Raw genomic sequence first — 27057 nt, forward strand, 5'->3', positions numbered from 1 at the left:
ATTTTTAGAATCTAGAAATGGAATTTGAAAAGAAAAATTTACCTATAAAACTGTACTGAAAAATAAAACAATCTTTACAGCTTAAAAAAAATCAGCTCTTGCAATTTGCTTTCCCACCTTCTTCTCACAAGTGCAGTTTCCGGGTACATTTGATGTGGTGGACTTTGAGGAAATGTCAGAGTCTCAAGCTACATACCAAATTACAAAGGCAGATGAAAAAGCAGACTTGAAAGTACAAGAATTATAAAGATGTGTTTAGTTCCTTGATTAGATTTCGCTTCTAGAAAAGCACCTATCCTCAGGTAAAGGCTGGGCTTGTTTTGGCATTAGCACATGCTATGTACACACAGATAAGCAGCATGACAAGTTAATTTGGCCAAGAAAATGCTCAACACCATCTGCAAGGACCATGCCAGTCATAATATTCTGGGTTTTTCTGATGCTTTCTCAGAAAGCATCCACAGCTGTGTTTGTCTCACACCATGTAGCTTATGAGCTCATGATGATAACTAAACTTGATCTGAATCCCCTCTAGAGAGCCTGGAGTCCCACCACAAAAGCCAATATCCCTGGCAGCGCTGGCAAACCTGTGAGGGTTACCTCCTGCATGACCAGCACATGTAACATTTATGCTGCCAGCTATTGATGGACCTACAGTAAATACTTTTCCCAAAAAAAGTAATTTCTGCTAGTGAGTTTTTCTGCTCAAACCCCACAGAAGGCTGTTGACCTATCTGCCTTTCTTTCCTGTCCATCAGTACCATATGGATGTGGTCTGAGCGTATGTAGTTCTCCCTCTCTTTATTCCTCATGGGGTCAAATACAATATGACTTCACTAACAAAGTTGTTTTGAAGATGTTTAAAACAGGCTTTCTTCTCCTACTCACAGGAAAAATTATGTTGTCTCTTAGATATTTGGGAGGCGCCATAGAATACAGTGACGCGTTTTTAATTCCTCTGGAATTAAAATATCTACTCATAGGCTTGTAACAGGACTAAAGGCTTTATCTGAAGTATTAATTTAATAGTAACTAAAATGCTTATTAAGCCTATCCTTTATATTGTGAACTAACAATTTTGCTAACTAACGAACTAACTAACTATATTGCTGCAGAAAATTTTTGTGTTCTGAAATATAAGAACTTATAACTTGGCTTCTCAGCTTCCCTGCACTGCTACTGTGCTCCTATGCTTCTATTACACACAGATTTACAAAATCAGTCTCTTTTCAACAGATTCAGTTTAGCAGCCACAAATAACCATGAAAAACAAAAAAAATAAACAATAAAGAAATTAGAAGAGGGAACAGAGGCCAGTCATGGCACTGTCCTGTACTACATTTAATCCCCATTACATATTAAGGAATATGAAGTCCTTGTGCTTAAAATAAATCTTCAACATACATTTCTCAATACTTCAAGGTAAAAATTAGAGTGATTTGTTAGCAAAACAAAGGATGTCTGTAAGTTCCAGAGGAGGTCAGCATCAGGCTTCACCCTTGACATGGTTTTTACATTCTATACAATCCCCAATCTGAAATTTTGCAGTTGAGATGCACTTTGTGTGTATTCAGTCTCCTTACATTACTGTGCAGTGGCATTTCTGAGAGTGGATATAGTTCCTGTATTCAGCAAGCTGCTTCAGGTACAAGTTTGAAGGCCATCGGTGCATCTCTACAAAATTGCGCTCTTCCACTAGACAAAGAAATAAAGGAATTAAATGTAACAAGAAGACATAAAGCACACGTGTACAGGCTGCAAAATGTCTTTTAAAATAGATTAAAAAACATTAGAGATATAAATACAACTACAAAGGCAAAGATGAGTGCTACCCATTTTACATTGAGGTCTGCTATGGCACAGATGTAAGAGCTACCACATGTTTCCTTGTTATTAAGTTAGTAATATACAAGTTGGTTTTTTAAAAAATAAATACTATATAATACAATACTCATTAAGGAGAACAGAGACATATTCCCAAAGATGAACATTCTTTATCCCTAGACGATATCAATACATAGTATGCAAGGATTTTTCTACGCTGCAGCAATACAAAGCAAACACAATATATGTCAATTCCCATGCCAGTAGCTTGCCTTAAGATCAGTACAAAAAGCAAGGTGAGGAGTGCAACTAAGAATTCAGTAAGATATTAATCTCCTATTGCATGTGATTTTTATCACTGACAAAGTCATATAGCAGAGTCTGTTACCCATATTATTTAGATGAATCCCCTCTGCTTTTGCAGAAAGATGTATTTTTATCCCCTTAACTCCCAATATAGTCAGCCTGCAGCCATGGTTCTTGCTCTTTTGAGGGGCTCAGACCAAGGTATAGGACAGAGGTCCATAGCTTGGGGAACCTGAGGGCAGGAAAACTGCACCCACACTGGGCACAAGAGAGGGCTTCATTCTCCAGGGGAATGTCCTTCCACTCAAATCTGACTTCCTCTATGACAAGGTAACCCATATCATTGATCAAGGAAAGCAGGTTGATGTAATGCTTTTGGATTTCAGTAAAGCTTTCGATATTTTCTCTCACAGGACCCTCCTGGACAAAATGGCAAGCACACATCTGGATAAACACATCCTGTGATGGGTGAGCAACTGGATCACATGTTGGTCACCAAGGGTTGTAGTGACTGGGGTGACATCACACTGGTGACCTGTCACTGGTGGGGTTTTGTTGGGCTCCATCCATGGCCCTGTGCTCTTCAACATCTTCGTAAATGACCTGGATGGAGGACTAGAAGGGATGCTGAACAAGTTTGCAGATGATGCAAAACTGAGGAGGAGCTGTTGACTCCCTCAAGGGCAGGGAGGCCCTGCAGAGAGTCATTGATGAATTAGAAGACTTGAGTGATCCCCAACCATAGGAAGTTCAAAAAGGGAAAGTGCCAGACTCTGCCCCTGGAACAGAGCAGCCCTGGATATATGGTCAGAATGAGGAATGAGATGCTGGGGGTCAGTGCCCTGCAAAGGCATCTGGAGGTCCTGGTCAATAGCAAGTTGGACATGAGTCAGCAGTGCCCTGGAGCCAGGAGGGACATCCCTGTCCTGGGAGCATCAGGGGCAGAGTTGCCAGCTGGGCAAGGGAGGGGATTGTCCTACTCTGCTCGGCACTGGGGCAGCCTCACCTAGAGTGCTGGGGGTAGTTTGGGGAGCTACAGTATAAGAATGATATTAAACTATTAGAAAGTGTCCAAAGGAGGGCAGTGAAGGGCCTTGAGGAGAAGCCACAGAAGGAGCAGCTGAGGGCACTTCAGCCTGGAGGGGAGGAGACTGAGGGGAGACATCTTTGGGGTCTTCAACTTCCTCATGAGGGGAAGAGGAGGGGCAGAGGGGAAGAGGAGGGGCAGACATTGATGTTTTCTCTGGGTAACTAGTGACAGGACCCAGGCAATGGCCTGAAGTTGTATTGGAGGAGGTTTAGGATGTATTGGAAAAAGGTTCTTCTCCCCATGGGTGTTTGGACACTGGAACAGGCTCCCCAGGGCAGTGGTCACAGCATCAGCTTGACAGAATTCATGAACTTTTAAGACAGTACTCTCATTGTGTGACTCTTGGGGGTGATTCTCTGCAGGGACAGGAGTTGCACTCAGCGATCCTGCTGTGCTCTTCCTACTCAGCTGATTCTGTGCTTCTGTGAAGATCTCAGGTTTTGGAAAGCCTTTGGGAGAGTCACTGCCTGCTGCTGTGTTCCTCCCCTCAACCTCAAGGTGATAAGGTGGCAAGGGCCACAGAGTTGCTCCCAGGTCACAGAGATGCACCCATCATCAGGATGAGGAAAAAATCACAAAGGCAATGAGCAAAACTTTCTAGTGACATATCAGGAAGCAAATATAAAACTTGGAAATATCAGTTCCCTGGAAGAAGCTGGGTTTATTTACTCAAATGGACAATAGTTGTTTCATTTTATGAGATCTGCTGGAGAGTGCTGTAACAGTTCTATTTTCTTCATGGAAAACCCCAGCACTTGAAGAAGAGGTACCAAAAAAGACCCTTTACCTTGATTTAAATTATCAGGATAACATGAAGAGGTTGACATACAATGGCCAGCCTGTTCCAGCAAATTCAGTTATGGGTGGGAACCTGGCTATCCAAATAGGAACCAAAAAAATAGTGATGCAGTGCTGGCTGTGTCATGTTGTGTGCTGGTCCCACAGGAGGGTGGTGAAACATCCTGCTGGAATATCCTAAGGAAAGTCTAATCATCTTCTCATGCAAAAGTGGTGTTGTCCAGAACACCACATTTAGTCTCAGCAGAACAGAAAAATATTTGTTGCTTCAAAACAAATGGACAAATACCTGAAAGTTCTTGAAATTCAGGCTTCTGACTGAAGATGAGGTAGTTAGTGGCAATAAAATGAAGAAGCCAAGTTGAAAGGCAATCGGAATTATGAAACTGTGAGAAGAAAGGAAACACAGAAAGACCCACTTAATGCTATCATGTATAAAACACAACCACATCTCACATGTCAAAATATTTCATGTTTCCACAGTAAATATAACAATTTACTAAATAAGGTTTTGACTGTGGAAGATAATGAAGCAAAAGTAATTTATTATATAATTATAATATGTAAATAATAATGTAAACTGGTGGACACCTGAGAGCAAATTACAGAAGTCCCTCTTCCAGAGGTGGGGAAAACTCCTGAGGAGTCATGAATCTTGGAAATTTTCTCTTCTGTGCAGAGACAGAGCTTCACAAAAGTGAAGGGAAACAATATGGCATGTTGGTTTTGTGATTTCCTCTTTCTGCAGAAAATCCTATTTGATTAAGGTAATATCTTGCAATCCAGTTTATATTTTCCTCTTCTTTTCCAGCTCTGTCTTTATTGTCTCTCTTTTTTTCAGCCTCTAATCTTCCCTTTTCATGTTTTTATAGATTTCTCTCTATATCCTATCCAGGTAGAGCTCCTTTGTCATCTGCATATCACATAATTTTATTTTTTGACTAAGAAAGGAAGGAGTGCATCTTTACTTGCCTAAAACACATATTTTCTGGCAGAAGCTGCAATTAAGCTGAATTACTGCAGTGTGCCCGTGGTGAAGGAAATTCAGATCATGTGCTCTGTGACTAGAGGGTCTTGAGCCCAAATTTTGTGTGCAGCAGCTGAAGGAGGTGAATTTTTTTATCTGGGAGAAAACCGAGGCTCAGCGGGACCTTATCACTCTTTACAACTCCCTGAAAGGAGGCTGTGGACAGGTGGGGATCTGTCTCTGTTCCCAGATAACAAGTGACAGGACAAGAGGAAATGTTGTGCCAGGGAGGTTTAGCTTGAATAGTAGGAAAAATTTCTTCACAGCAAGCGTTGCCAAGCTCTGGAATGGGCTGGCCTGCGTACAGCGGTAGAGTCAATTCTGTGATTCCGTGACTGCATATTCTGCAATTAAAGGCTGAAGGACTTATTCCAGCCAGCCTTGTGCCACCAGTTATCCCTAATAAACAGATTGTATATCAACATTTTTCCTTGGGAACAGAAATTGCTGTTAAGATCTTAAAAACCTTAACAATTAAACAACTAATTAGTGTCAGCATATATATTCCTGTTTGATATATACAACGCATACCTTAGCTTTCTTGAGCAAGCTAACAATACTGAGGCTTGTGGATGCCAGTTCCCTGCTAGGCATGCTCTGAAGCTGCGTGATGATGTAAAGCTCACAGATATGCTGGAGTCTCATTACTTGGTACATCTCTGCACAGATCAGCAGAGACATCGCTTGGAGAATACTGGCTGAAAAACAAGATATAAGTTACATGTATTTTACCTTTTTTGACAAGATGATCAAAGCTACTTTTCACCAAGTCATCTTTTAAATACCTAATAACAAGCACAAAATCAGACTACTGTGATCACCTTGTTTTATTTTTCATTATGATTTTATGTTTGCTGCATCACCTTATTTTTCCAGATAAGTTATTCAATTAGGAAGAGAAATGTGTTTAGAACTTTTTGGCAGATAGGTGTAAAGAATTGCTGTCAATAACCTGGATCTTGAAGATGTCAAGCCAAATGCTATGGATCTATTTAATGTAAGTGGTGATTAATCAGAGGATTTAACTTTCTAAGTTCTCTTTCAAAAAAGCACTTTTCTCATACAAGACAATATAGCCAAAAGGCCAAAGACAAAAAAGAGCAACCTTTTTTTTTTTTTTTCCTATAACATAACATGGTGGTTGCATGTTTAAACAGACACACAGGGAAATGTTAGGTGGAGTGAAAAGGGAAATATGGGAAATCTAAGAATAAGGTAGAAAAATTATTTCAAAAGAAAAAAAAAAGTGATAATACATATCACTTCATCATCCATTCATTATGTCAAGGGAAAATTAGCTGCATTTAAATTATATTTAATATTTAATATCCAGATTTTCTTCTAATAAAAAATGATAAAGGTTGAGACACAAAGAATATTTTAGCTCAGTTTTTCTTGCCAAACACTCCAATTGACATACTTTTTTTTAGTCTTTCATACCAACGAGATAACCATGCATATAAATAAGGTGTTCTTGCAATTAACCTTGTTTATATTAAACTATGTACAAGTTCAAGAAATGACAACTTTCAAATAAATCACAGAATCAAGACTATGAGGTAGTATTATTGTGATGTAGAAAGAAAACTCCAAATATTATAAAGGATCAGAAAAGAAATTTCAACCATTTTCAGTCCTGTTATGTAAAAACAAAGCAAATACATAAATTTATTAGTAATGATTGTTCTACCTATAGCTGATTTTACTTGAATAAGACTGATTTCTTTTTTTGTTGCACAATACAGACAAGTTCTGTTTCTCAAGATATTGTGCATTCAAATATTGGCATTTTTCAGTTAAATAAATGCTGCTACATGACTCCATCAATGCCCCACTGTGGAAAATGAGTCACAGATAGAGAATGGTATTTTACAATTTTCTTACCTGGGCAGCAGGAGTCAGTGTAAAGGTACTCTAGGAATGAGAGGAAAGTGTCTTTGGAAACGCCGTGCACTGGAACCAGAATGCTGTTTGCTTCTAGATAATTTCCATTGAACATAGCTGCCATAACCTCACAGCGAGCCACCAGAACTGCCCTGTGGGCTGGTACAGTGGCACCTGCAGGGTGTAATATAAAAATAAATATACCATGACTTTATATAACACAGAAAGACTTCCATTTTAAAGCTCATGTCTTCTTGGAAGGTCTTCACTCTGCTGAACATGATTGAAGTGTTGAAAATTAACGATAACTAACAACACACTCACTGCATACCATTTAAGATGAATAATGAATAGTAAAATAAAGCAAAAAAAAAAAGGTCAAAAATTAATTAAACCAAAAGGAAGTAGACTAAACCAACAGAAAACAGACAAAATAGAATGAATCAGTTCACAGCACCTGAACCCCCAGCCCACTGCATAAATATGCAGTGCTACGAATTGTTATACAAATGGTTAATAGTTGAACTTGATTATTTTAGGGGTCTTTTCCACCCTGAATGATTCTATCATGAGTCATTTGTGTTCACCAGTAACCCTACTGGTAATTAATATTTGTACCAGAATAAACACACAAAGCAGAGAAAAGCAAATTATTCCAGATGAAATTCCATTAAATCCAGTAAGTAACTATAAATTTAACCAGATTAAATATTGTGCCGAAGTGAACTTTCTAAATGGTCGGCTTGTGGAAATAACACTGATGATTTTTTGCAGAAATTTATTGATTTTGTATTGTTTGCAAGTGAATTCTTTGCTTTGCTACGGCATTTGGGAGACCTTGAGAGGGTGACAGCCCTGGGTGGTAAAGCCCTTTCAGGCTGCAGAGTCTAGCTGGACTGAGCAATCCAGTTCTGTGTGCAATGAAGTGCCAAGTTAGTGCCAGTCAGGACAGCAACTAAAGCCAAAATGAGCATTTAGAGTTGGGTGGAACTGTTTTTATCAAAATGATAATAAACAGATCAACTGAAGTGCAAAAGAAATATACTCTATATACTTTCAAAGAAGTTGCTGTTTTAATGATGTCTTTAACCACAACGTTGACACCTGAGTAATTCTTTGAAGTCTTCTGGCACTTTTTGTCTTTTGCTCTATTTCTACTTCCCTATACTTCTATTTCCAAAATGTCTAAGCTGCATACAAAATGTATGTGTGTGAGAATATATATATATATATATATATATATATATATATGTATCTATATGGAGAGAACCCTTGTCAATAGTGTTACATATTTGTGATGGTAACATGAGCAGTACATGATGCTGCTGTGATGTAAAATACACATGAACTTCTGTATGTGCTTGTGAATGGTTATTTACCAACTAATTAAGAAATTCAGTCACGTTCTGTGTCTTTACACAGACTTAATGTGTTCCTGGCTCCTGTAGTTCTGTAATCTAGAAAGTGCAAAGCAATGCTCAGTATCCAAGGAATTGCTCAAAAAGTACAAATTTATTTGTCTGATCAAGACTAAAGCCTTCAGTTTTTCTTAGTAGTTATTTAATTTTAATATTGTGATTGATGAATTAGAAAAAAAATTCAGAAGATGTATGAAGTACTAGGGAAAACAGTTCACATTTCGTTAGTGGATAAGCACGCTTTTTAAAAATACTTGTCAACCCATTCAGGGATTTGGTTTTTTTTTTTTTTTCTGTAAAATATAGTGTTCTGGTTTCATCAGCTTCCCACAAAGCCTCTCTCAGGAGTGGGACACTGAGGTCAATTGTTCACGCCATTGAGCTCAACATTAGTATTTCCCTCTTATTTTCAAAGATATTTTTGTGAATTTTTTTTCCCTGCATATTAAACAGAACATCTAGAAAGAGTCTGCTTGTCCTTGTATGTTTATGCTTGAGGAGTTAATGCTTCATATTTGGCCCTGAGACTCACATCCAAAAATATTTAAACAACTATCTAGTTCTAGAAGGCCATTTCTGTATAAAGGGTGACTATGGACAAATTGAGAAATATTAGCTATTAAAAGCCATCTCATTTTTACTGTCACAAAAGCACGCAACATGTTTCTCCCACCACATCTTTCATTGTAAGGATGAACACATTTAATTTCCAGAACAAAATTCAACCAAGACCCTGCAGCACATTGGGCAGTAAAACGTGGTGGATGTAGGTGGCACCAGAGCTGCAGGTCACCAAACCCTGGTGGCAAGGACAGCAAAGCCAGTCCTGTCACCTTCTGGAGGGCCAAGAAAGGCACTGCCACAGGAAGCACCTGCCTGAGACAGACAAGGGGATGTTGGCCAGGAGTCAATAGCCATCAACTCTGGGTTTTTCACTGAGGGCAACAAGCATAGATGTGGCATTCCTGCTTCTCCAAGGTGTGATGCTGGGCAGAGCCCTTGAATGTGTTCTTTGCAGCTGAGAACAGGAGTGAGATAAAACAAAATAAAATAAAAATAAAATTAAAAAATTAAATTAAATTAAAATAAAATAAAATAAACCAAAGTAAAGCAAAATGAAAGAAGGCAAAACAGAATTGAATACACCAAAATAGAATAAAATAGAACAAAAAATAATGTCAATCAAGGAGGCACAATCTGCCAGGCAGAGGGAATTTCTATAGGCTCAGCCCAGATAAACCATGCTGAGAGCGGACACTGCTGCGGACCATCCACAGGGACAAGCTTTCCCTTCTTCCCACATTGATAGCAAGCCATTCACATTTCCTTGGGTTTGTAGCCATGGAACATGGTCACTTCCCTGTCCCATGCTCCCGAAGAGGGGAAAAAGGATAAAGGCTGGTGGCAAAGGGAGCAGAGGTACCGCACCTTGTATTTTGAAGATGACATCAGCCAGGACAGGTGTGTTAAAGAAGAGCCTGAGAGAAGTATTATAAAGCTGTTTTATCTGGTGAGATCTGCAGTCCTTTGCGGTGTTCAGCTGAAAAATAAATTGGTAATAAAGTGCTGTCATGTGTAGCTGCCCACAGAACTAAAGATTATGGGACATCATTTATACAAGAAACTAAACAACAGCCTCTCACATGTGCATTCCTTTTGTCTTCTAATTTCTTACTCCTTACAGTGCAGCAGCTCTGAGGGGTCTCTTGTTTCCCAGTCACACCTCAGCTCTCACCTTGGTATCCTTGAGCTTTGACAAACCTCCCCTCTCCAGCCCCACCAGGCAGGCTGTGCTTCATCATGGATTTCTGGAGCCCACACTTCTTCATAACTTCCCTGTTCAGATTACATGCTGCAGCAAAAGGAGGTTTGAGAGCTCTGGGGGGAGCAGGGGTGGGACACACACCGACCCCCCAGCACAATGATTTGTACAGAGGCAGGGCATCCGAAAGTTCTGTGTTTCTTTGTATTGCCCTAGAATTGCCTCCACAGAGGCAGGGGGATCTCACAGGATAGAGCACAGACTCCTCTTAAAATAATCTTGTCGTGTCAAGACCCTCCAAAACCCAGTACTCCCAGTTAGTTTTCAGTTTTGGTTTTCTTATCTTAAGAGTGGAATCGAAAGCTGCCAAAAGGAACAACATCAAAATCATGTTGTTGTATTGTGACAAGTGAAATCCAGAAGAGATTGAATTGATGGTTAAAATATTTGATTTATTAATTTTTAGTTCTACTAAGAAAAATCACAATTCCCTTTTTTGGCCTTCAAAAAAATTTAGATGTGAAATAAGAGTACCCTGAAGGCATAAAAATATTTAAAAAACAACAGCTCAGGCTTGTTATCTTATAAGTCTTCAGATCTCTCCAAGTCCAATTCTATAAATGTTGTAACTCTGGAAACTAAGAGCTGGCAAGCCTGAAACAGAGCAGTCAGAAGCTTGAAACAGCTCACTAACCTTTTTATCTTTATATGGCATTATTTCAAGAGAATCCAAGAGATTTTGTCCTTTAAATCAACAGAAATGCTTAGAGCAAGTTCTATATTATCAGGGAATGCATAAGCTTCACCAGGAAATGTCTGTTATAACTAATTCTATATTAAAACTAATTCTACATTGTAACTTTTTATTAACAATGTGATGCAAGTTACATTTTTCTGTGAAGATGCCTACTGAATTAGATACACTGAGTTTCAGAGAGCTTTCCACATCACAATATTTACGTGAGAAACCACCCCTCTGGACCTACTGCAGAAGCCCAACTTTTTGGCATTTGTTCAGGAGCAAATCTTTCCTTGGCAGCCTCTATTACATGGGAATTAGCAACACATAATCATATTGCCAGACAATGTTCAAAGCTGTGAGTACGAGTAATCCTTTTAAAATACCTGCCTGTGTGATTTTTACCAATCACATTAATTCTACACATTACATCAGGATCTCCATCATGGTCTCCATTAACGTGCCTCCAAACAACCCACTGAAAACATGAAAAAGTACAGGCTGTGTAAGAAAAAGTGACTTTAAAACAAAGACTGACAAGGAAACCTTGCCTACAAAACAATTTCTCAAGAACTTAAGTAACTAACGGTGACCCCAAGGGAGTTAAGGTGTACCTTCCCTGGAGTTTTCAGGATGCATTTAACTCTCTCAAGCACGTGCTCTGTTTTTTCCAGATCCTTCAACTTCTTTTTTATGTCCTCTTCTAATCGTTCCCACTGGAAAGCACCTGTCACAAGACCAGGGGGAGACAGATTATAAATCAGCAAGGCACAGGCCTCAGCAGACAGAGAAAAGATGACATCAACACCAAAGAGATCCTGCAGAAATGGTAGGGGCTTTATACATAAATCAGCCAGATCTTTGCTTTTAGGAAAGGCAAGATGCAATTTTTGCACATTGAAACTTCCATGGTGCTTTATTATAGACTGCAACCAAGTACCAACAGACTGGAGCATCTCCCTTCCTTTAAAACTCAGTTTCTGAATTCCTCCCAGTTCAGTCACTGCATATTGCAGGTAGACATTCAGAAAAAAAAATCTTCAATGTTTCAATATTTGTGGAAGTTCTTTAGCTTCTACCCATACTGCTGGCAACACTGTTCTGTAGTGTCTGAACAAGAAAAACTTCATGCACAGTTACATTCTGAGTCCCTGGAGCTAAAAGCAGCACGGTTTGCAGTGGAATTTCTGTTCTTGTTTTTGCAGTCAAAGCCATGAAGTTCACTGAGGTGTCTCAATAGCTTTCTTGGAAAAGTGAAGAGTGTTAAACCAAAGATAATTTATCTCCATGCACTTTGCTGGAGTAAGTCTCAGAGGCACCATGGGGCTTTGTGGTAACTTCCAGCTCTAACCCAGGACAAGAAGGAGACAGAAATAGACCAAGCTCAGGGACAAGCCCAGCTCATCACAGCCCTGAAGATGTTCCACTACAGAAAGGCTGAATCATCACTCACAGCACACAGCATCCTCAGCTCAATCAGCTCTCATCTATACCACACTAGTGTTTACAACCTCATGGGCATCATGTCATGGTCCTGAAAAACTGAAAACCACGATTTGTTCTCTTCTTAGGCTGTACCTCAAGTGTCTTCAAAAGAAATGGCCATCTCTCAGAGGCACCAAAAGGCACAATGACTTTGGCAATGCCCCTCAGGGTGAGAGCTGTGACCTAAAGCAGAACTCTGCCTGCAACTGCACAGACTCACAGCTCCTTGGTTGACATAAAGGAAAGTAAAAAAGTAAAATTTGTGCATACAAGGCAGCAGACACAAGTTGCAAATGGTAACAGATGAAGATGTTTACAAAGATGTTTAGACTGGCGGAAAGGAGGCTCAGGGGTGACCTCATTGCTCTCTTCAGCTCCCTGGAAGGAGGTTGTAGCCAGCTAAGGGTCAGTCTCTTCTCCCAGTTATCAAGTGATAGGACAAGAGGAAACAGGCTCAAGTTGCACCAGGAGAGGTTTGGATTGGATATCAGGAAAATTTCTTCAGCTAAAGGGTTGTCAAGCACTGGAGCAAGGTGCCCAAGGCAGTGGGGGCATCTCCACTGGATGGATTTCAAAGATATGGCACCTGGGGAATATGGTTTAAGTGATGGGCTTGGCAGCAACGTGTTAGTGGTAGGAGTTGACAATCTTAGAGGTGTTTTCCAACACAAATTACTCTATGAATTAAAAGTAGTGTATTTATCCATCATCTGCTGAAATTCCAGTTTTAATTTCTATTCATGTATCAAATAAATAAGATTAAATAAAAATTCATTCACGGTGAAAAGCTTCTTCATCTGTTCTTTATTTTTGACATTGTTTTGCAAAGAACAGAAAAGGATGACTTTGATGCACAAACTCCAAGTGAAAGCTGAAAGAATCTCTGACAGGTTGAAAAATGTTTTCTAAAGAGCAAAGAGGTATTGGCAACTTCCAGAAAAAAAACCAAAAGCACTCTTTCAGCTGAGGATTTCTAAGAAACATATGCAAAGTTAAAAAAATATCTGTGCCATTTTAATAGCTGGCATTAGGTAGGTGAGATCACAGCCTATTATGCTACCACAGCTGGTTTGATACCACAAACTGGTACCAAAACTCATGCAACACATCAGAGGTCCCCATATTCCAAACGTTTATTGCTGTAGTTTCTTCAACAGCACCATACTGAGAAGAAAAATTACTTGAGTTTCCTTAATTACCTCTGCACTCTTGTCCTTGGGTTTCGAACATGCAACCATTTACAATATTTTAGAAGCCTAGGATCTGAAATTGACTCAAATTCCAATTTTTTTTGCAAAGGTTTTGAATGTTATTGATGTTAGCTTACAGACTAATTTAATTTAGGCTCATTTGATCTGGAATGACAACTAATTTAATATTTGTTAAGTCTAGGTGATGGTCTTTTTCCTTTGTCCATAAAAATCACAAGGGACAAAATAGGTATGGAAACAAGGTGAAACATCATCTCACAAGAGTAAAGCCGTGTTCCTTAGAGTGATGCACACACTCTTTCATGAGAAAATAGGATCCCAGCAAGTACCTGAATAAATGAAGTGGAGGATGTCTGGGAGACAAGAGCAGAAGACAGAATCCTTCACCACCACCCTGACAGGTGGGACACAGGGTGGGACACCACGGGGAGATGAAGGGAAGGGATCTCCCTCCTCCACCACGAAGAGACTCTGCGCCAGTTGCACCAGGGAGGCGTCGTGGGCATCAGATGGGCTCTTCACCCCGAACAGCAGCATGAAGAGGTGGCTGACAGAGCACAGGATGATCTTGTGAGCCTCCACCGCTGTGCTGAGGTCCTCAGGGTAGAAGGCTACATCTGCACACTGGCAGCAGCAGAGCAGGTTGTGCAGATCTGCGTTGTAGTGCGAGGCTTCGCCCTTCAGGATTGGCATTTTCTCTGCAAAAGCAGTCAGGCTGTAAAACTTAGGCAAGTGCTAACCACAGCACAACTGACCTTATCAAACAAAGGGCAATTTTTAAAAGAAGTATTCAATGAGAAAATTTCTTATATGCCGTTTAAATGTCTTTAGTAAAACCCTCTAAAAATGGAAATACTTAGTATAGTAAAATAAAAAAATTAAGAAAACTTAGTTTAGTAGTAAGTATCTGTCCTTTCAGAACCCGCTTTAGGAAGTTACACGATAAGGAAACCTTGACTGTGTATCACAAATCTAAGAAGTCTTGAGCAAATTTCTAGAATATGTGAAAGAGACAACTACAAATTTATAGGTAACTACTTGTCAGTAATTATTTCACTGAATAAATGCATCAGATTCTCAGAAATCCTGTGCAGGTGCATACTTCTCTCCCTCGATACATCTGCAGCAAACAAAAATATTATGTGATGATACTGTAGGAGTCATGCTCTAACAACTTTCGTTTGTAATCTGCCTGCAAAGCTTCTATGTAAAGCTTTTATTAATTCATGGTTTCATTATCTCGTCAAGCCCACCAGAAAAACACTCCTAGTAGTTTTACCCAAAATAAACCAGAAATCCATTGCAATGTTATGTATTGTCATCCAATTCTCCCCAAGTTAATTAAAAAAGATGAATAAACAGAATAGCTAACAATGGGTTAGCAACAATCGCAACCTCACCAGAATAGCTGCCAATAGATTGCACAATTCATGGTAACAATTGTTAGCAAAAAATTTAGGGAAAATATTAATTGAGCAAAGAAAGTGACACACATAAGGAATGATTTTAGACACCAGACATCAGTGAGCACCTGGCTGTTCAAGCTGAGGTGGTTGGACTCGATGGCACTTCTGTGTCTTTTTCCTTTTCTTCATTTTTTCAGATGACTTCTGATTCAAACTTTGGATCATAAAATATTCCAGCTAAGACAAGAAATTAATTTTAAAAAAAAACCCCTTGTTATTTAATAACAACCTAGACATCAAACTAAGGAGTATAAACAGGTTCTGTATGCAGCTCTAAAGCTACTGAAACTACTGCCAGTCATCCAGGAGAGTCCCAACACTCCTTTACCAGAAGCTACCACATTTAAATGGAATTAGCACAATTTAAAAGACTATTAATTCAAATAATTCTGGTTAATTCTTGTGTATTTAATCTTCCTAGAAATGACAGACACAACCATATGCAATTTACCAACATCTGTAAATGTTAATTGTATCTTGTGAAGTGGCCTTGTTCAGCTGGGTGTCATCAAGCAAGATAAAAGGACAGGAATACAAGTGGAAAACTTAACGCATTGTGTCATAGGGCTTTCCTAAACCTTCCTAGTTAAAACCAGAGCAACCTTGGTACTGCCAATCCAGACAGCATCATAGAATCCTAGAATCCTAGGTTGGTTTGGCTTGGAAAGTAGCTAGAAGATCATCACTGACTTCCAATCCCCCTGCCATGGTCAGGGACACCTTCCACTACCCCAGGTTGCTCCAAGCCCCTGTCCAGACCAATCAAGAACACTTCCAAGGATGGGACACCCACAGATTTCCTGGCCATTCTGTTCCAGTGTCTGACCACCCTCACAGAGAAGAATTTCTTTCTGATATCTAACCTAAATCTTGCATTGGTAGGAACTTGTACTTGGTGGAAGCACCTATGGTGAGCCTCCCCTGGCTCTCTGAAGCCTTCATATCAATCATGCACCTCCTGCATGTTCCACCCTGCTTCAGCCCAGCAGATTCTCACTCACCACTCCTCCAAAGTATTTCTGTATGTAGAAGTCATTAAGAGTGTGCAGTTCGAGGTAAGTGGCTCCAAGTTCCTTTGCAAGCTGAACTCCCTCAGAGGTCGTGACACAGCTCCTCCTGTCTGAAGTGCACAAGGGACAAGTGCAAGGCACTCCTGGGGTAAAGAGTGATGAAAGAAAAACATTTTGGCCAAATGACACAGAACTTAGATTCCTAAATAACTGTAAAGATATCTTAGTTAGAATAGAACAAAGAGGGAAATGAAAGCAGAGTAATTTTAGAGTGAGAAAGTTGTAATTACAGAAAAGAAACAACTTATTAATCAGTTCGAAATACTAGCTACTGTGCAAAGCTCAATATACATTACATTAGCGTTACTTTTTTGGTTTTGTTAAGATGTAGAAGTCCAGCCAAATTTCCAGAAGCAAGGTTTGACTTTGGCTCACTACCTTTGCTTAACCAGGTCTTGTACTAGCCTGTAGGTGTTATCATTCATTAATGTCACCCTTAAACCTGTTGAATTATTGTGGTCTGTCCATGCAGGAGCCACCAACAGTGATGAAAGGGAAAAATTTCCACTCCAGAGCAACCTGTGTTGGATATGTACACATTCACAATCTGATCCAATACCACATGTTTTACATACATTTTTAAAAGTATAATGTAAGTATTTTTAAGATTATGCCTGTTAACTGTTAAAAATCTTTCAGCAACACTGGGTCAGCTTTGCTTAATGTCAGTAAGAACCTGCCAGCCATGGATGTGCTTTCAAATGTGCTGTGCAGGCTCCATGTTGATGTCCTCTGCCTAGACCTATGGATAACATGTAATAAAACAGCTTTTTCTTTTTTTTTAAAATCATTTGTTTTGGCAGCACCATTTACCACTACAGAGGATTAAGATCTTAGTAATCTGTGTGAGCAAACTGCTGTGTTCACAAATACCTCCTAGAAACAAAAGGGTTCTGTGTGTGCACAGCAGTTTGCTCTGACAAGTCCCAGGGCAAACCCAGAGGTCCAGTCTGATGTCTCCATTGACCACATTATCTAGGGAGGTAGACAGGAAAAATATATGTGGAAAAGAAAAAAAAAAAACAGTAGAGGAATCACTCAGTTTGGTGCTATCCTGAGCTTAAAAATAAAGTGTAAGAAAAGGCTTGGGGAAGGCAAACAGTTTACCAAGACCTTGCTTTTAGAATAGGAGATTTATTACTCCTACATAAATCAGAGTATAAAAAATTTTGGTCATGAGCTGTGAATTACTAAATGGGAGAAAACAGATATTTAACTGTTAGGGAGCTCTTTATTTGTCCTTCATCAGTCATGGAGAGAAAAAATCCATAAGTAGACCTTGGCAAAACTGAGCATTCCATCCAAGAGAATGCACTTAAAATGGATGAATATTTCTATGTACATTATAAAATAAATGTTTACACATACACCCATCATGTTTCTTACTTGTTAAAAGAAGGGGTGCTCAGAAACATTTGCTTTAGTCAACTCATAAGGCAAAAGACAAGCCAGGCTTGTGGTTTGCATTCATTGCTTTAGGAAAAAAAATCCCAGAGAATTTCAAGGCTTTTCCCAACCACTCCAGTGTTTGCAGACTGCTGGATATAATTTTAATCTCATACACTAGAGATACTTTATACCCAAATGTATACTACTTTATCCAAATCACTGGATTTAATCCCCATGTGTGATAGCTCCACAAGAAGAGTCGTTGCAGAGGTCAAAGAAGGATAGGTTGCCTTTCATCATGCGGGTTAATTAAGCACAATGTTCTTGCCAATACATCAGTCTACAGAGCCAAAATACAAGTGCATATTACTGTCATCCTGACAGACGAATTGTTTCTGTTAGCAACTTGGAAAAACAGCCAGCTTCTACTGGAATTACACTATAGCCAACTTCCAAATGAGATTTTGTCTGTTGTTACAGGAGGCTGGATACTTACCGTTTTTTCTTGCACCAATGGCAGAAATTATTACTGGAACTGAGCAGTGGTTTAATGCTTTTTTTACCATTGGCACATAGCTGTCCTTTAGTTCTTGAAATGAAGTCTTGTCATTGACAGAGTATTTAATCACAATAATATCAGCTCCTCCAATGAGCCTGGAGGAGGTGTACCAGTCACTGTCAAATATATCCTAAAAAGAAAAGACAATGATCAAGAATTTACTGTCTACAAAGAAAAATATTCAATATTCAATATTCTTAATACAAAACTTTATAGAAGTAATTTTCTCTGATGAAATCTTATTTGAAGACATGTAACAATGAGCAGAATTCTTTGTTTGGAGAGCAATTTGTTTGTTATAAGAAATCATAAATGCCTTGCATGAAGTCAGAAATTCTGCAAGAAGAATTAAAAATAGGGTTTATCTGGGAATATTCTTATCAGGAAGAAACTGCTGGTTTAATTACTCAACTTAAAAATTGTTTCATTTAGGAAATAAAAGCATCTTCAGAGGTTTTCAGCAATTCATACAAAAACATTGTTAATCACACCATATTAGGGTAAGGGTTACACAGAACTGTCCTATGTACCTATGAACTGTTAAATACAAATTCAATAAATTTCATGTGATTTTTGTCTGCTTCACAAAAGCTTCCACATAGCTTAACAGGTGTTAACATCTTCAGGATAAGGACTTCAATCACATACCTAAGCTTTCTTTTTCAGCTTCACATTCACTCTTTTGTCACTCTGTGCTGAGAATCTAACCTCTAAAATTGTTTGATATTCTGTTAATTTACAACTGTGCTGTATCTTCATGCAATACACAATTATTACTTGTGTATTTGTCATGGAACTATGATTCCACAATTTCTGCTTCACCTGAAGGCAGCTCATAAACACTAGGGGAAACCTCAGCTTTGAATGTATGCTGAATTGAAAACCCTTGAGAGAGATGTGGAACTGGTCCAGAGAACTGAAAAACAACTCTGATAACCCAAAATACTACCACTTCTTAAAACAGAAAGACTTTTTTCCCTTTGTAGACTTAAAGACTTTGTAGACTTATGAGAAAGATGGAGACAAACTTTTTGGCAGGGCCTGTTGTGATAGGAAAAGGGGCAATGGTTTTAAACTAAGAGAGGGTAGATTTAAACTGGACATAAGGAAGGCATTTTTTTACTCAGAGAATGGTGAGGCACTGGCATAGTTTGCCCCAAGAAGCTGTGGCTGCCCCATCCTTGGAAGTGTCTAAGGCCAAGTTGGACAGGGCTTGGAGCAACCTGTAATAGTGGAAGGTGTCCATGCCCATGGCAAGAGGGTTGGAATGAAATTATTTCTAAGGTCCCTTTCAACCCAAACCATTCTGTGATTCTATGATTCCATAGCAGCCCTGCATAGCATGATGCAAAACTAGAAGAACTTGGGTTCTTGAGGACAAAAAAATGGAAATTAGCAACGATGAAATAAAGGCAATGTGGAGAACAGGAATAAATGAGCACAGGGGAAATGACAAAATGGAAGGACTCAAAGATTGGGTTGGGAGGATCAATGTGAATTTTGAAGAGCAAGTCACAGAAATAAGGGCATTACGAATGGGAGTGAAATACATAAAAGATTAGTAATATCAACAAGTGATGTGGCTTGTATTGCCAACATAAATATTTTTGATCACTTCAAAAGGCTAATTGTTTGAAATCTGGTGAGGTAACTGCAATGTTCTTAGGTACAAGAAGCAGCATGACCTTCATGGAAGTCCAAGTCAGCAAAACCTGTCAGTGCACATCATTCCCAATTCATGTTTTGCCCTTTAAAAGAAATAAGTCAGGAAATAAATTATAGCAGGCATTCCCATTGATCTCTGTAATTGAAGCTTTTGTTCTACAATAAATAAACCACAATTAACAGTTTATCAGGAATAGCTCTCACATGATTAATCATGCTAACAAGAGAGCAGGTCAAGTGCACTGCTCTTGATATTTAGTTTTTTTGAGACAAATCAGTTAGCGACTATTATAATCCCAGGCTAGGGAGAGTCTCAACTAGCATTTAACACAATCATTTAGGCCCAAGAATATAACATCTACACATAAATGCACCTTGCACCTCTAACAGTAAGACTACCAGACACAATGCTTTGACACAACCATCTGGTTGGATATTTGGAGAACCTGAGACACAGGCAGACAAAAATTGAGAATTTTCAGGGGATGGCTCTAATACATTTTAGCCGATGAAGATCTCATTGGAGAATTTTTAATAGAATACATTTAACACAAAAATGGTTTAAGGGAAAAATACACTACAAACAAAAAAATAACAAAGAATATTTATCTGTTCTGCTCTGTTCTGTTCTGTTCTGTTCTCTTCTGTTCTGTTGGCAGACAGAAAGCATATCTGCTCCTTTGCAATTTCCCTCCAGCTGACTGCCTTCAAGCCAAGACCAGGTTTGCACCTACCCATCTCTACAAGCTTGGAGAAAACCAGTGGTATGATAAGCAAAATGCACAGGTGCACAAATGCACGATAACTCTGCCACAGCTTTAAGCATGAGTAATAGAAAATGCTTATGGAAACTTCTCATAGAAATTAATGTTGGGGTTTTTTTCATGCAGTGATATGTTTGTATATTTTTTTTCACTCACTCCAGTGTACAACGGAGCTAAATCTCATGTGCTGGAAAAATCCTCCAAAAATATCTTGGACAACAATTGGTTATTTGCAAAAGGCATCCCTGAGGCAGAACATCTGGAACATCCTTCATTATAACTTTTAGAGAAATTTTCATGCAACAGAGGGAATTTCTTCAGATGATGAACAGCAGCTCAGATTCAGGAATAACCTAATTTCAGGTTCCATCTATGAAATTTGTGTAACCACTACCCCTCATCGTGCTTCCTGCTCCATTTCCCAGGTCAGCTGTTGGCAAAAGGGAGAAGTAACTGCACAGCTAACGTTATTTTAATATGACCTTATGAATTATAATTAATTATAATTGTATTTCTGATGCTGTTCCACTCAAGATATATTAGGAAAAAGTTTCATTCTTTCCTTGCATGCCTTCATTCTAAGTGTTTCATAACATATTCTTGCCATTAGTAAATTGTACTTCTCATGATTCAATGTTGAAAATAAAGCCTTCAGAGGCATTGAAGATATGATTTTCCTACAAAGTCATGTGATCTCTCAAGACAACAATACTTGCTTTGTTAAAAATGATTTATGAATGCCTTTTTGGAATGGCAGTGAAATTCCTCACACAAGTGCCCTTGCAATGCCCACGCTCTTTCTGAAAGCTGCTCGTAAGAGTCCCTATGTCCAGCCAGCCCAGCCCTTGATCTGAGGCAGCAGCAATGCCAGCCTCTCTTCCTGGGAACCAGTGTGCCTGGCCACCCTGAGGGACTGTTCCCCTGGGATTTCCCCAGGATCCAAGAGAGCTGCATTGGGAATATCAGAGAGTTATCCCTCTCTAGGATCCATTTACAGACCCTGTCTCCACTAACAATGCCTTCTCCACACTGATGCTCTCCACACCACATAGCAGAGTACACATTCCCTGGTTTTTTTCAAGGTTCCTCTGTAAATTCTTATCACGTCTCCAGCAGGGCAAATTTTATGGGTGTACTCTCCATAACTTACTAGTCCCCTGAACTCAGATAAGTAATCTGCAGCACAGATGGAAGTATCTCCTTCAGAAATCCCCCTAAACTTCCACCCCACGAAACAAAGAAGGCTTTCATTGTCCTGTGTCATCCTCTCATAAAGTAATTTAATAATATTTTTTTAAAAACGCAAATAAGGAACACAGTAGGGAAAACAATTTACCAGGATATGATCTTTTCTTGTAAATTGCTACTTCAGGCATTCAAGCTTAAAAATGAGAAAGGATGACATACTGAAAAATGGAAAGTTACAAGCTGTCAGTTTGTATTGAAGCAGTAACTTGACTAGATTTCTAAAAACAGTAAATAAAATCTAAAAGTAGATCAGATTCCTTTACCTTTAGACATAATAATGGTTGGCCAGCCTTGGCAGCAGAAGGAGCACAAGAATTATGGTAAAGAGGAAAAAGCCAGACAACTATGCTATGGATAGCTTAGCTATCCATATGACATAGGAAAGCTCACAGTGTTCCAGGGACTACTCCTGTTGGTGCAGTAAATAAAAAAAAACCAAGCAGACAGAAAAAATACCAAAATACCCAGGGAATGAGATTGATGCCAGGGAGAATTAGAAAAAAAAATCACAGAACACCTCTTCAAAATTGCAGTTAATGTATTTAAGTTGCAGTTAATATATATGAGTACTATTGAGCCCCATGGAGATCTGCAGCTCCATGCAAGGCTTTGAGCATCCACCCCTCCACAAGTACAAGAACAAGGAAATCTTCACTACCCAGCTGCTCTATTTTCCCCTCTTGTAACATTTCTGGACTCGATGATGTCAGTAATTCTCTAGAAACTGAGCACTTTATATAAAATAGGAGAAAGCAAAAATAATTCTGGAGGTATTGTTTCCCGTGGGGGAAAAATAAGCAAAACAACCAAACAAAAGCCACAAAAACCAGCCAAAACCAAGTGGCTCATAGTAGAAAAAGTTTAAAAGGATAGCAAGATCCCCAGGCTAGGTCACAAACACTCTCCTTATCCTTAGGGTATTACTCAATTAAGAGAGAGGAGAACAAGAGTTACCACAAGTAGAGAACACTCACAAAGAAGTTTTTATTTTGCCAACACTGTAATTAAATTAATCAAAATGTTAATAACATCTTCTATTCTATGCTTAATTCTGGACTTGAGAAGGTTCACTTGTCATCAGATATTAAAAACTGTGACTACAATTTTTCTGCAGAAATATAAAAAAATTCAGTGTGAAGTGAAATTGCAAAGTACATGCAAGTCAATAAAATGGCACCTCACTCCTGAAGATGGTCAAACCTAATATAAAGTGTTAATTAAAGCAGCCTTTCTCAAAGCAAATGTTAAAATTAATCTTGCAAATGCTCCTTTTAAGTTACTAGCTCTATACAGAGGTTTACCCCTCCAAAATTAGAAAAATTGGTACATTATTGTTCAATATGCCTTACGATAGAACAGCTTGAGCATGCATTAGCAACTGATGAGCTATTAAAACCACAATATTCAGCAGAGATGTTAGCACATGTTTTCCCTCGTTCTTTGTGTTTTCTCTCATCCTAGGTCTGCATTTTTTGGGAAAATGTTTTGTAGCCACCTGGTTTACAAGGATGTTGATGCACTGTGCATTCCCCCTGCATACAGCACTCAGCTCTGCTGCAGCAGTGCCAGACACAGCAAGCCATAATGGCACACCCAGAGAATGGCAGAGAGCAACCTGTCCTTGGAAACTCTGACACTTTGCCCCTAGATTCTGAAAAGTGTGGTGTTCCACTACTGTCTCTACACCCCCGTGACATCTGTGTGAGTTATAAGGTCCCCAAAGTTAGTATTTCCATCCTGCACCTTGCAACTGCCTTGGGAAGGAGAGCTGCTCAAAACATGCTGGTTTGCATGTTGGCAAACATGAATTTATCTTTGTGATTTCCCAAAGATGCCCTAACTGCTGCATGCCCTAACTGCTGACCCTCCTGCTGACTCAAAAGGCTGAGCAGTGTCCTGGGCTGGCAGACAGGTGCAGCAGCAGACTGAAACTCAAGGAAACTAAACTGCACCACAATCTGCTATACCAAAGGGTTCCCCAATGCACTGTGGAGCTTTTCTCAGTAACCTCACATCAACACTGCTTTTCCACTGCTTTTGTTTCATGGCTCTGGAGGACAAAGAGCAACTGGGCACCCTTGAGTTTTGAGACTCAACAACAATCAGCGTACTCAGTTGCCAGCCTCATGTCTAGGACTCCCTTACCTTAATGATATGGATTTACTCTAGATGAGATACAAATCCCAGGTAAAATGCACATCCACCTTTGTGTTTTGCTCAAATGGTAGAGGTTGAAATACTGCAAGGCCCACCATACCAACACCTCTGTGTTTTCGCAACATGCAACAGGGATCCTTTTCCATGCAGAATATGACTTGAGGCAACATCTGTCAACATTTTGAATTGTTCTGTGCTGTTTCCTCAGGCTAGCAGGGGAGCAACCCCAAACAAACCACTGTGAGGTCGTAAACCTCAAGCACCCAGACTATGGGAAATAGTCCTGTTCTGCCTTACCCTAGCAAGGACACTGCTTCGTGCATAACAAATAACCTCCTTCAGAGTCCATTACTGCTATTTGAGATGTCTTCCATGAAGAGAAATATGCTAATTTGTCCTCAACATTCTCAGCAATACATCTCCTGCCTCCTGTAGCTGATAAAGGAAAAAAACCTGAGGCCTCAGAAGTGCAATGACTCAGAGAATAACAAGCTGACTTTTGAAGGGCAGAAATTATAAGGTCTCCAGAACTGAAGAACCTTGTTTTGCAGAAGGGCAAATGCAATTAAAACAATATAGAAGCACATCAGCTGTGTTCCAACTTACATCCTTCCTTCCCCCTTCTCCAGCTACATCTCCCCTGCCTCCCCACCTCCCTTACCATCCTCCATTCCTCTGAAACTGCCTTTGAAGTCCTACAGACTTCATTTGTATTCAGGAGATTTTATTCTTTGCTGCGCTCCGGTGACTCCAGCAAACTGCACGTGCAGGTCACATGCAGCTTCATAGATTAGAAACAGGATCCCCCAGCCCCTCTGAACTGGTGTCTGCAAGTGCAGCTGGCAAAAAGAAATCAAGAGCAGAAGGACAGAGAAACCGGATTGTTTAGTTTTAAGATTGCCAGCTTCTGATCGTGTATTTCATGGCGCTGTTTAAGTTCCTACAGATTCCCCAAAAGGTTTCCCTTGCAGTAGCACAAAAATCACCCAGAGGATAGAATTATGGAGCTGAAACTGATTATTGTTTTAATTTCTAAAAGCTGGTAAGCTGAGGGTTTGGTTTTTTTAAGGCTACTAAGTAGTCATTAAATATGTTTTAATTTAGATTATCAGTATAATTTCTTACATAATCATTGATCTGCTCATACTCATAACTAAGTTTTCTCACTAACAAGAGTGCTGACAACTTGCTACAGTGCCAAAATACTTTTTCTTATTTACCATCAGAAAAAGGCAATAATGTTAAGATGTGATTATTCTTTGCATGAGAAGTAAAATTACTCCCTACACTGTATTTTGCAAGCTATCAAATATTTTAATCTGTCATTTTTCAGAGCTGGAAATCTTACTGCCCTTTTTTTTCCCCCCAGAAAAATAAAGTTTCATTTTATTGTTGACAAATATTTGGAGAGAAAGCTTATGATAGTGCTACAAAGAAGGCATTCTTGTTTACCTCTGGGTTATCTTTCGCAAAAATTTCCACTAAGCAACACAGTTGCAAATACCACCTTCCTACAGGGGAGGCTGGCAGGGGCTTGTTTATGGGAAAGTTTTTGTTGCACCTTTGAGATTTCTCAGCATTTTCCTCGTTACATTTTATAAGTTTTTATTGTTTGTAACAATTCAAATATTGACAAAATCCCACAACAATGAAAATAATTTAAATTTAGGCTATGTTTTCCTTTTACTAAACTAGCTCAGATGGTTAAGCACAGTTAAAAAGACTGAGATTGATTGCTTACCCAGACAGGACAGTCGTGTACCACCAGTCTGACATTTCCAAACACGCAGGCTTGATACTCAGTAAAAACTGGGTTTCCAACGTGACTGGCAGACAAGCTGCTGTCGATCTGGGAAACGAGAGCACTTCTCCCGAGATAGCTCCATATCAGGCTGGGCTGCTGATTGTCCTCAGAAAAGCCATCTCTTTCATTTCCAAAAGCCACAATATTAACCGACCTAAAATAAAAATAATAAAGACAAAATTGTGTTAACAAAGATGAAGGGCAGGGATAAGGTGAAAGAAAATAAAATCCCCTTAAATCAAAACTAACGTATTAATCCTTCCGAATCCTCTTCCCTCCCTAGATTTTAACACCCTCCTGCAATCAACAGCAAAACACATACATGATCTCAAATCCAACAGCAGGGTGGGAGCAAAGCGGAAAAGAAACCTGGAAAGGCTGCTTGCATTGCAAATCCCGAGCGGGTTTGGCTTGTTATTCCTTTGTGTCCACGCTCAGCCTCTCTGCGGTGACCTCCGGGGCTCTTGCCGCATTCCGTCGTCTGTGGCCGGGCTGGCTAACTTGGCTGCTCCGGGCGAGGGACTGACTGCAGCCGCTCGCCGGAGCTGCAGCAGCCGCAGGATCTGCAGCAGTGGCAATAGCAGCAGCGGCAGCAGCAGGAGTAGGATCTGCGGCAGCGGCGGCAGCAGGATGGGGCTGAGGATCAGCAGCAGCAGCAGGAGGATGAGGCCGAGGATCAGCAGCAGGAGGATGAGGTTGAGGATCAGCAGCAGCAGCAGCAGCCCCGGCTCCGCTGGCCGCGCTGCTCCGCCGCGCTGGGGGAAGGCGAGGCAGCGTCCGGCCGGGCGGTCACGGCCATCGCATCCTGACGTCAGCCAGCACCGCAGCCGCGATGGGCAGGGCGAGGGACGCCGCTGGGCAGGTGAGGCCAGGTGAGCGGGGCAGGGAGAGGCGTTGGAGCGGAGAGGGTCCCACTCCGCTCGGCCTCTGCGGCACCCCCGAGAGCAGCACCAACATCCCCACACCAGGGCTCTCCTTGTCTGCGCCGGGGGAGAGACCTGGGACTGTCACAGGCAAGGACAGAGCAGTGTGAAGCTCCTCTGTTAATGTATTTAAACCCTTATTTATTATTTTTGTTATTATTTAAATAGCATCCATTTTCTTAATATTAGGCTGATAATTTCTTAAATGCTGTGTCGATTTTTTAGCATTCATGTGAGATTTAAAGCACTGTTTTCCAAAAGAATGATCTCGGATTATGTTAAAACAAACACAAATCAGAACCGAACACAGAATCACAGAATCACAGAAACACAGAATCACAGAATCACAGAATCACACAATCATCTGGGCTGCAAGAGACCTCTGAAAATCATCTAGTCCAGCCCCCTGCCAACACAGGGTCACCTAGAGTAGGTTGCACAGGAGAGATACCAAAGCAATTGTAAAAA

The 27057-nt window shown here is 39.9% G+C and overlaps 1 protein-coding gene and 1 long non-coding RNA gene across 2 annotated transcripts in view; one reads left to right on the forward strand and one right to left on the reverse strand.

Moving 5' to 3' along the window:
* Positions 1 to 26460, reverse strand: RHOBTB3 (Rho related BTB domain containing 3). Its single transcript, XM_085041932.1, has 12 exons — positions 25989 to 26460; positions 25604 to 25820; positions 17966 to 18158; positions 16012 to 16163; positions 15076 to 15187; positions 13874 to 14242; positions 11463 to 11575; positions 9776 to 9887; positions 6930 to 7103; positions 5577 to 5743; positions 4308 to 4404; positions 1 to 1695 (listed from the first exon to the last, which is right to left on the reverse strand). Coding segments are annotated over exons 1-12 (1824 nt in total). The 5' UTR covers positions 25991 to 26460; the 3' UTR covers positions 1 to 1579.
* The window catches only part of LOC146424317 (uncharacterized), a 426563-nt gene that overhangs the window by 30753 nt on the left and 368753 nt on the right, over positions 1 to 27057 (forward strand). The gene's annotated exons all lie outside the window — the stretch shown is intronic.

The sequence above is a fragment of the Lichenostomus cassidix genome, chromosome Z, assembly GCF_008360975.1.
Source record: "Lichenostomus cassidix isolate B80296 chromosome Z, HeHo_3.0, whole genome shotgun sequence".
NCBI classification, from domain to species: Eukaryota; Metazoa; Chordata; class Aves; order Passeriformes; family Meliphagidae; genus Lichenostomus; species Lichenostomus cassidix.

Excerpts from the sequence above, each read along its gene's own strand:
- RHOBTB3 (XM_085041932.1), bottom strand. Across the intron at positions 18,159-25,603 it reads TACACGACTGTCCTGTCTGG|GATATATTTGACAGTGACTG; the intron begins GTAAGCAATCAA and ends TTTTCTTTTTAG. Across the intron at positions 1,696-4,307 it reads TGAATTTCAAGAACTTTCAG|TGGAAGAGCGCAATTTTGTA; the intron begins GTATTTGTCCAT and ends TTCTTTGTCTAG.